At 42.8% G+C, this 10,574-nt stretch overlaps 1 protein-coding gene across 2 annotated transcripts; it reads right to left on the bottom strand.

Moving 5' to 3' along the window:
- Nucleotides 1–1,800: 1,800 nt before the first annotated feature.
- Nucleotides 1,801–10,210, bottom strand: LOC147906100 (proton pump-interactor BIP103-like). 2 transcript variants are annotated; one of them, XM_087376532.1, is made up of 12 exons: nucleotides 10,139–10,210; nucleotides 9,761–9,921; nucleotides 9,469–9,565; nucleotides 9,185–9,238; nucleotides 8,698–8,743; nucleotides 7,923–8,599; nucleotides 7,641–7,835; nucleotides 7,356–7,535; nucleotides 7,088–7,282; nucleotides 3,445–3,543; nucleotides 2,697–3,269; nucleotides 1,801–2,618 (listed from the first exon to the last, which is right to left on the bottom strand). In XM_087376532.1, exons 6-12 carry the CDS (start codon nucleotides 8,484–8,486, stop codon nucleotides 2,286–2,288), a joined length of 2,139 nt encoding a protein of 712 aa, XP_087232658.1. In that variant the 5' UTR covers nucleotides 8,487–8,599; nucleotides 8,698–8,743; nucleotides 9,185–9,238; nucleotides 9,469–9,565; nucleotides 9,761–9,921; nucleotides 10,139–10,210; the 3' UTR covers nucleotides 1,801–2,285. The 2 variants fall into 2 exon arrangements, with proteins under 2 accessions (XP_087232658.1, XP_087232664.1); XM_087376538.1 differs by lacking the exons at nucleotides 9,761–9,921; nucleotides 10,139–10,210 and adding an exon at nucleotides 9,982–10,058.
- Nucleotides 10,211–10,574: the final 364 nt, after the last annotated feature.

The following is a 10,574-nucleotide window of genomic DNA, read 5'->3' as shown; positions in this document are numbered from 1 at the left end:
GGGCACAGAGAGAGAGAGAGAGAGAGAGAGAGAGAGAGAGAGATTTATCCATTATTAAGAGAATTGGAGCATGATCATAGAAGGGCAAAGAGACGAAGGATTTGCATTCACATTAAGAACCTTGTCAAATATTATCTCAAATGTATAAAATCTATCCATTGTGGCTCCTCTAAAATTTACCTCCTTGATTATTGCACCATATGAGCAATGTGTCCTACGATATATCTCCTAATTTACCACAATCTTTGAACCTTGACCAATTTCTCACTTCCCCACCTCTAATAACTCCCTAACACCCTTGGATGGTCCTCCTTTACTAGAAGTCCCTCGTAAAAATGGAGGCAGGGATACCTACACATTTACCCTAAATTAGCACAGATAGCCATGGGCAAACTCTAGACATTGTCCCATTGATTCTAGACATTATCCCAAACATTGCAAGATATGAGACATCTAGCATAAAGGCACAAAATTTTGACAATATATAATCCCATTCAAGGCACCTCATTGTGGCACCATGATACCAAGCTACTTCATGACATCCACAAGTCCATCTTATTGAGCAACAGAGAAGGCAACATGACTACCAACATGTTTTAGAGACAGATGGGACCCCAATCAGAGGCTCATGCAAAGCACAATTCAATTTTGTTGGTATCTTACAAGAATCCATTCCAAAGCCCAATGTATAATCTCGTTCACACTTCTGATATGGTCCCACAATCCCTCCAAAAACATTAATATTGTTTCTTTCTTGTTCCCCTTGTTTCAACCCTTCCCCTAGATATTCCCCCTCCCAACCCCACCACCCGCTCTTACCCCCCGTGTCCCCCCAAAAAAAACAAAAAAAGGGTTCCCAACTTACCAACCCCCTCCTCCCACCAATCCAATGGTTGGTACAAGTCTGTCTTATTGAACAATAGAGGGCATGCTCTCTTATTCCAAACGTGGTAGTCGTAGGCTAGGACTACAATTAGATTAGTCCTTGCGTTTCACCCACCTCAAACTTTGTTTAGGTGCTATTTAGGTGCTATCACAATCCCTCATTCTCTAGTCACCATTAAGAAACTAAAAAGTAGACCTCGCCATTACAAAATGGTCGCTCTTAATATACCCTCCAATAATCCAAGTGTTAATTGTTGCTATCTATGTTCCTTTGATAGTAAAGGGGAGAACATCCAAATTCATTTTATGTTTATGTGAAATGGAGGATAAGTGTGAATGCGTGTGTATGTAAATGCTCATGATGTATGCACAAATATTTGCAATGTTCAATGCCATGAACAAGTTCACACTCAAAAGAACATTTTGTGTACATGCACAAAGGCATATAGAAATGGTCATCATGCGATGGACATGCAATGCATGTTCCATGAATATGCATGCACTCCCAATAACATCGTGCACATGCACATATGCACTCATCACGTGGCTAGATTTGTTTGCAATGCCATGAACAAGTTCACACTCAAAAGAACATTTTTTGTACATGCACACAGGTAGATGGAAGCAATGATCATGTAATGGACATGCAATGCATGTGCCATGAATATGCATGCACTCCCAATAACCATCGTGCGCACGCACATATGCACTCATCACGTGGCTAGATTTATAACCATGAATGGTCTCTCTTCAACAAGGGTTGTTTGCACAGATGTTTGCAATACAAGTGCCATAAACAAGTATGTGTCACACTCAAAAGACCATTTTATGTGCACACAAGCACGTGAAGGCAAAGGGTACAAGAAATGCACACGCCATAAAGAAGCATGCACATTGCCCAGTCTTGAATAGTCTGTCTGGTGAGATTCTTGACAGCTCTACAATTGCACAGGAGATTGCCAGAACATAATTGTTAAAAGGTCTCAAGTACATTCAAACAAAGTTTAAAGGATAGAACTAAATCGATTGGCAAGCACTACACTACAACACTAATATCAAAGGTATTGTAGCTCCAATAGGAATCTGTCCAGCGCCAGAATTCTAGCCTTCTGTTCATTTAGACCTTTGAATGTACTTGTTCATGGTCATTACTAAACCATCTACAGGATTCATTCGGAAAGCAGATCATTACAAAAATCTCTGCTAGTTGCAGTACACGCTTTAAAAAGACCAATCTGTATCCTTTGCAGAAACCTGACTACTGTTCTATAAATTTAATACTTACAGATTAGTGGTCGTACAACGTGAAATTTATGAGTCGTGTTATTTTCCAAAGAATATTCTAAGATACAACTGCTCAAAGTGATTCTTTCCCTCTCAAAAATACCCCGTAATGATGCCTAAAGGCTCATGAACACGATCAAAAGAACAACCATTGCTAGCACTGCAAGCAACACCACTGCCCACATAGGAATGGGCCATGTTGCTTTCTTGGAGAAAGGCCTTAACACTGCAGGCCTTGGTGCCTTGTAGGTTTTTGCTGATGCCTTTCTCAAATGTCCTGGTACTCCTTTTGCAGGTTTATGAGTCTCCCTGACTGTGTTTGGATAAGTACCAATTGGAACTGGAGCTGTTGCTTCACGAGTTTCCATGACAGGCTGGAGTCCTGAAGGTGATCTTTCATCTTGTGAAATGTTAGCTGCAGCTTTTTTCCGCTCTCTTTTCTCCCGCTCCTGCAAAAGATGCCCAAAATTCAGCTTCACAGACACAGGTTAAAACATACAAGACCAAAATAAAGTGGCATGTATGACCTTTTCTTTACGTTCGGCATCTTTCTTAGCTCTTTCCAGTGCTTTAGATTCAGCCTTTTCTGCCCGTCTCTTCTTTCTCTCAGCAGCCTCCTTAGCCTTTGTCATCTCCTCTTGCCTGCGCCTCTCTTTCAGCTCTGCAGCATGAGCTGCATCCTCTAACCTATCCTCTAGGCTATTCTGACTTAGTTTTAAAGTAGCAGCTGAAGCCCTGGCAACAACCTTTTCCTCAGACCTTGCTGCCTCCAATGACGAATGAATTTCATTAGGCTTTTCAGTCTTTATAACCTCAACTACACTTTCTGGCATTTTGAGTTCTCCATTGGGCACCTTAGCAGCCTTTGTACGTCCACCCGATGCAGTTGCCTGTAAAGCTGCTACCGGCCTGTTTTCAGACTTCAGCAGAGTACCAGTGTTTGCATCATTTTCAAGGAGTATCAACGGAGGCTCCTCATCTGGACCCAGAGACCTTCCATCCAAGGTCTCCAACCGCTTTAAGGTGCTCCGTTCATTGCTTTTAACATACTCTGATCTAAAGTTTGAATCACTATTCCACATAGCAAAGAAGTCTTCAACCTGAGATTAATGCATGCCATCAAAAACTGCATCAACCAATGTTTCAACACTTACCTTTCATTACAAAAATAGTTCCTCCATTACACACTTACATCCTAATTATACATGCAGAGAGTATACATCCCAAAAAGAAGAAGAGAAAAGCTAACTCTGTACTCTAAATGGCACCACAAACCTGCTTAAGGCAAAAGTTTTCAAGAGCCTCCAACTTTCTCTGCGATATTAGCTCCTTTGCTGCTTGAATATCCCGCTTGTTTTGATAAAACATATCATTCTGATGATCAGACAACCAACAACGTTGACAAACTTATGTAAGAAAAAGATAAATGCAGTCACATGAGAAGGATGGATTACAATTTCAACATGATGAACCTAAAATATCATGCAATACGAGAGGTACGTAGCTGTCTCCAATAAAGTAAAATGAAACATTGAGCCTGCAATTGGTGTTGAATCCTTGTCATTCACTATAATGACTGCATCATGGCATACTTGATGCAAAGTAGACATATCACACTAATTTGTCAGGAATAAAGAACTGTCCATAATAGAATAGGGCACCTAAGCAGGCCCAAATTTCAACATAAACTCATGAAGAGCACATTATTAAAATCTTGAGAGCAAACCATAACAAAGACGCAAGTCAGGCAAAGAAAACATCAGATGAAAAATAAAAGAATATCAAAATCTTGCAAAATAAAAATAAAAAATTTAATGACTCCAGATAATGGAGTATCGCCTAAAAGTCAGTCCAAACCCAGAAGGCATACCTCCCCTTGCAATCGCCACAAAGCTGGCATTGTACAAAAGACTGGAAATTAAATGCCAACAATCAGCCAGATGTAAAATATAAAGCGAATGGAGCCCAGCAAGAAGAGAGGCACAAATCATGTCCAAAACTTCCACCAAATTACAAAGAGAAACGATCAAACTATACTGGAAATGTTCACTGGAAATACTGTAGCGCGTCATTCAATAAGATCGAATATAGAATATGCATGCAATAAAATCGTGACCCCTCTTTTCAATATTCCTCCAGCTTTGTCAATTTAATTGAGAGAACTTCCTTCCCTGCCTTGATGCTAAATGACAAGTGAAACACCTGGACATAACAGCAGCTTGATAGTATGATGCCCATACAGTGTACATTTAAAAAAGCAGGGGCAACAACTCAAAAAGTACATAGAAATACTGTTGTTCTACTATACCCTTCAGATCATTTCAATACTAAGTTCTTTGTAAGGCTAATAGCTTCTTCATTGTGTGCCCTTCTGAAACCACAGTGTTTCAGCTGATTGTTGTATCTACCTGCTTGGATCATCAGTCATGTGCAAAACAGGAGTTTATCTTTTATGCAGTATCAAGTTACTTGATCACTCTATTGAGACTGATTGGACAGCAAGAGGCGATGGTGACACGGGAGACAGCTAGACCAGACACACCAGCATGTCACATACTTCTACACATTCAGTCGATGCCAGCTCCCAATGGAGCAGAGAAGAAGCTAGCCTATATGAGGGCAAAGAGGGGAGACAAGAAGCAGTGGAGCCAGAGCCATAGAGACCACGCACAATGCAAAGATAGACCAGAGCACGGTCCCAATCTATCTTAGCTCTAGTTAGAGGAGACCATCAGACTTGAGGTATCACTCTTGATATGGCCCACCAGATACACAAATCATGGAGGTCACACCGCCCACCAACAATGAGAGACGACCTGACAGAGGCAAATGCGAGATATCCTCATATCCCATAAGAGAATTGCTCAGCACCAAGATCATAGTTGACTACGTCTCCTCTTTTCTCTTAGGATTTTTGAGTTTTAAACTCTTAGTATAGCACTCAGTGAGCCGTTGCATCAGCCAATGGTGGCTTGTATGACATACTATTTTTTAGTGTACTTTGTGTCATAGGCCCGTGAATCTCTCAAGTTATGTTGGTCGATGGTGGCTGTACCATTTTCTTGCATCGGGGGCACAAGCAAGGAAGGCGGGCAGGGGGGGGGCTCATTATGACAACTCCGGATCAAACAGACAAGATCTTTCCTTACATAGAAGCTGGTGCACATTGCACCACTACTGACAAATCTTTCAAGGGAGTCCCAATTTTTTAACTTCATCTTAGCCAAGCGAGGGTAGAGGGTTGCCAAAGCAGAGCATGTGGGACATAATTCTAGAAGTAAAAAAAGGAGTACACTTCTATCCGAAGACTACTTTTCCAGGGGGTATTCATTTGTCTTCAACATGGAACTAATTGGCATATATATACCTTCATAAGACTAGAATATATCCAATCTTACAAATTAATTTTTTTTATAGACCAGGCAAAAGAACAAAGGAACAAAGGGAGTTTGTAAGCAACTTTAGACAAAATTATGAGTAAATAAGAACGTTAAAAACATCCTATGTCATTAGAGATGGAATACTTCAGTCACATTGTAAGTCATGATGGCATACCGAGGTTTTTTGTAGCACAAAACACCTCTAAAGATTTTTGGGCTTAGCATGCTTCTACAGGGGCCTTATCATGCCTAGAGCCAACCTACCAACAGATCTCATCAAGGAAGCTTTTGTATAATGCAATGCAGCCCTTGCCAGCTTTTCACTACATTAAGGAAGCATTGACTTAAGCTCCTGGTTTCAAGGAATTTTGTTCAAGACGCATGCTAATGGTAAGGTAATGAATAAGTGCCTGCCACAAAAGGAACAGGTGGTTGCATATGAGCATGAAGTTGGATAATGGAAATTGGGCACATCACATACAAGTAAAAAATAATGGTCATTCTACATTCAAGCGGCATCATTCAAAGACTTATCAGAATTCAATTCATGTCATCCAGACGAAATACGGGCAAGATGCAATGGCAGGCCACATCTTCATCCTAAGCTTAAGGCCGGGTGGTCCTGATTTGCCAGGCAAGATTTTTGGATACTGATTCAATTCTACAGATTGCGAGAGTGAAGTAAAGCTTCCGCTGTAAGGGGAGTGAAGTGTTGTGCTAAAAAAGCAACGGATTTTTCCCTTGATATAAAGCAAATTTGGATAAACACATACCTAGTGGATCATTACACCCCACTGCCCATCCTGAAGGCAGACCGACACAGCTAGTTTATGGGCTTCATCCCAAGGTAAACAACTACAGCCAAGGGAAAAATAGCATTATCTAGACTTGCCACTTTACCAGATACCATCAAGTGACGGTCTTCAAGCATCAAGGTTGCTGTAAGTCAATGTCGTGACAGATTTGGTAGCCATATGATGGTCTATTAAGTCACCCCCATTACAGCATAACCTCCCAAATTGATGAGAAATCCAGAGGATATACTCAAGATGCTTCCTCCAAGACACACACACAGTAGGAACATGCCATCACCTGTGACCTATTCCTGGTTGACCCTCTTGAGACTCTGTACAGCTGCAGTCCCAAGTTTCCTTCACCCGTGGCAGATGCCTTGTAACATTTGGGGAGGCCGACTGGCTCTCTGCTGAGTTAGGTTGGGAATCTGACATCTAGGAACACATTCTTGTTCTCATGCGCAGGAACGTGGAGGAGGCTCCACTGCTCCTAACCAGGCTACTTTACAGGGTAAACTAGGCATCCCATCAGTGACTATGCACTTGTCATTTGATCCTTGTGTGTGCATGCCACTGTAGACAACTATATGCACCAGAGCAAAGAGGACAATTCCGTGGAGCTGCATTTAAAGGATAGGTGATTCAAGATACTTTAAAAAAAGGGCGAGGGAGAAACATGTTACAACTCAAAATTCCTGCACAACATCTATAGTAATGCCAACCAAAAAGAATAAGAAATATTACCTTTGAATTTTCTTGTTTCCTTAATTCTCGGAACTTCTCATACGCTTCTTGTTGGGCAAAGTTAGCTCTTTCAAACTGTTTTTTGATCTCTTCTATTTCAGCATTGAGTTTTTCAATTTCTTTGTCAATGACTTCATATTCTGTCCGTGTCTGCTTGTGGTCTTTCTTCATCAAGTCAAGTTCTTGGCATATCAACTGTCAATAACAGAACCGTAAGCTCCTAAAACGCTGGTAAAAAACCTTAATATATAAATTCAACACCATATACCTTGTACTGGTCCTGAATGTCCTCCTTTGGACCAAGATTTTCGACAAGCTCCGCTTGCAACACGGACTTGGCAGACACTTGATTCCGAGTGGCTTCTAAAAGCTTGATCTCTCGCACTAACAGTTTTTCCTCTTTGAGAGGAATGCTCTCGTGTTGTATCCTATATTGAAGGTCTGCAATCTAAGTACAGGAATCCAAAAGGATCAGACATTGATCGTTTCATATAATTTCGAGTCTAAGAACCTGATCAAACAACTGAACAGATATAGCTTATTGTAGCACTACCTTAACATTTAGTTCCTCCTCCGATGAACAAAGATCCTGGCCTCTTCCTCGAGCAGTGCTGTGGGCATTTTTAAACTTTGTCAGGGCCTGTGAAAATGGCTCTAACTCTGTGCGTTTACCTTGCATGGCATCCTTGAAACCCCTATCCTTCTCTCGAATCGGCCTAAGCTTTTCAAGTAGCTCGGCCTTACTAGCCTGCTTTCCGGAACAAACAATGTCAGAAACTTTGGAGTACGAATCATCAAAAACGAATTACATCCCAACAAATTTCAGCCCACTCACCCTTTTTAGTTGTAAAGCTGCACGGAGGAAATCCCTCTTTTTGTTGGTTGCCTCAAGTTGCATGTCTGCCAATTTGATTTCATTCCTAAGTTTATTATCGATAATTCTTGGGACTCTTGTCATATAATGCGTCCGTCTTTGTGAAGAAGGCCAGGGCTGCTCCGAGACACAAGTAGCAGCAGCAGAAGGAACGATTGCAGGGGTGCCATCCACACTGATCCAGCCCGAAGCGTGCCCTTGTTGTGGAATGCAATCCCATCCAGATCCGTTTTCCTCAGGGACGGCAGCAATCGGAATATTTGCTTCCTTGCCATTGGGAACTTCGAGGGCACACGAATCCATATCTGGTTCACAGGCGTCTTGTTTGTCTTTTAGCTCCTCCAAGGCCAGAGACTCGTTCACTGCAATCGCAGGATCAACTTCACTCAATCCATCTGCTGATTTATCGGACGAATCTATCTCATGCAACACGCCGTTGGAGTATATCTCGGGATCTTGAAAAGTGAATGGAGCCTCAATAGTTGTAGCCTCTGATCCGATCTGAGCAAATGCTTCAGCTCCCATCCTAGGTGTGGTGTTTCGCAAAATTCCTCGCTTGGATTCCGTCAATGTCCTCGTAATGCAACCGCGCCGACTAACCCTGCCTTAAGCGCCAAACTTGTTGGTTCTTGGGCCACCTGTTAAAGCAAAGCACGGATTGGAATGAGACAGGTTGAAGGGAAGCCGGCTTTGAAGGGTATCTGCGCCGACTAGGACTGCCAGATAAAAAATGAACCTGCGAAATGATTACGTTCGATTGGGGCCCGACCTAGGCAGTCGGCCTGCAATTGACACGAACAAGGGAAAGCCACGGATCCATCAGGTGCAAAGCCGACCTAACGCGGGCATGCTAAAGATCAGGATGCTCCAAAGGGGTTGTGAAATGAGCTGAAGTGAAGGCGAGACTAACGAAAGGATACTAAGAGCATAAGGATCTCCATGAGGTGCGGCAACGAGGAGAATGAAACCGCACACAGATCTACCGAGGGATATACCGGAAACGCGAAAGTGGGAATGCTGGCAAGCATGTATGCTCTGCACGAGATATGAACAAGAAAACAATTGTATAGCACGTGATGGGTGTGGGCATGTGAAGCAAGGGAAAGGGGCACTAAGCACAGGCGGGTAGAGGGAAATGCAGGAGCTAAAGAACTGTGAGTTGTGGGAGGAGGGAGATAAAGAATCAGAAGAAACAGAAGGCAGTCGAGGGATAGAAAGAATACCTGCGGATTGTGAAAGGCCGGATGGGAGAAGCAAACGATCTGGAAGACGGAAATCTGTTGAAGGAGAAGGATTGAGAACTGATATTGATGCTCACCACCATGTACACTTCTCACAGAATCAATTATGCAACACAACACAACAAGATATGCGTTACAATCAACTCCCACAAGAACACTCCTTTACCCTTGATTCTTGCATAGACCAGCCCATCGATGCACACAACAACACAGAACTCTAACCTCACTCGAAATCCATGGAACCAATGCAGAAACAGCGCTCTTACCCACTGCACGTTTCGGGCTGCTTTGAATTTGCAAATTCGTTCGTTGGTCACAAGCTAAACTCAAACAACTCTACAGAGAGTCGATCCAAGGAACAAGCTGCAAAATCCATTGAACCAATGCAGTAGTGAGACGTAGAAAGACCTGTTCCCGACTGCAAATTCCAGATTTGCAAATTCGTCCCATTCTTTCACAAGCGAAACCTCAAACAACTCGACAGAGACTCGATCCAAGCGACAAACCGCAAAAAATCCATGGACCCAAAGCAATCAGGCAGAGCAAGAGCGCTGTTACCGGCTGCAAAATTGGAGCCTTTGCACAAAAAATCGTCTGTTCGACACAAGCAAAACTCAAACAAATGGATAGGGACTCGGTCCAAGGAACAAATTGCAAGGAGGAAGAAGGACATATAAATTTAATTTTCAGGCTGCAAAAGGCCGTCTTCTTGAGCTGTCCTGGCAGCAGACAGAAATCTGCATCGACCCAAAATCCAAGAAATTCTTGTAAGTTCTTACCGGCTGCAAATTCTGCATGTTCTTCACAGAGCAGGAGCAGAAGGCAATGAAGCAAGCAAACCAAATAAAGAAACCCAAAACTTTTTGCATGTTATGGTTGATGCAGATGGTCAACAATAACAAAGAAGAGAGTTAATGAGGGCTGGAAGATCTTTACCTGCTGCAGTTCCCCTGCCTTCAATGGAGAGCTCCTGCAGCTTCCAAAGTTCTAAGCTAGACTCTAGAGCCTAGCTCTCTATCTGTGAATTTAAGGGTGCTTACACACTCTGGGTGCCCAAGATCCAATAAATCCATCTTGAACCCTGTGGGTGGGCTGTCTTGCCCGTCCATGAGCCTTGCGTGTGCCCACAGGCGGGCAAGTGTGTAAACACCCTACGTGTGTTTAAGCTCCCCCCTTAACGTCCTCTTTATTGTAGTTACGAGCCGCTCCCCATGCATCGGTAGAAAATGGGACCCCTCACTAGGAATTTTCGAGCAGAGACATTCGTGGAAGAAGCATGCTAGACTTTGTTGGAGGCCCCTTGCCGAGAGGAATCGTAGCACAAATCAACAACACGAATCACGAACCGCCCACTAACTTTAGCTCGAACAGG

The sequence above is a fragment of the Dipteris shenzhenensis genome, chromosome 1 (assembly GCF_047967505.1).
Source record: "Dipteris shenzhenensis isolate YYH24624 ecotype China chromosome 1, Dip_SZ_1.0, whole genome shotgun sequence".
NCBI lineage: Eukaryota > Viridiplantae > Streptophyta > Polypodiopsida > Gleicheniales > Dipteridaceae > Dipteris > Dipteris shenzhenensis.
Note: the sequence above shows the minus strand (reverse complement) of the source record. Positions and strands in the feature narration are given on the sequence as shown.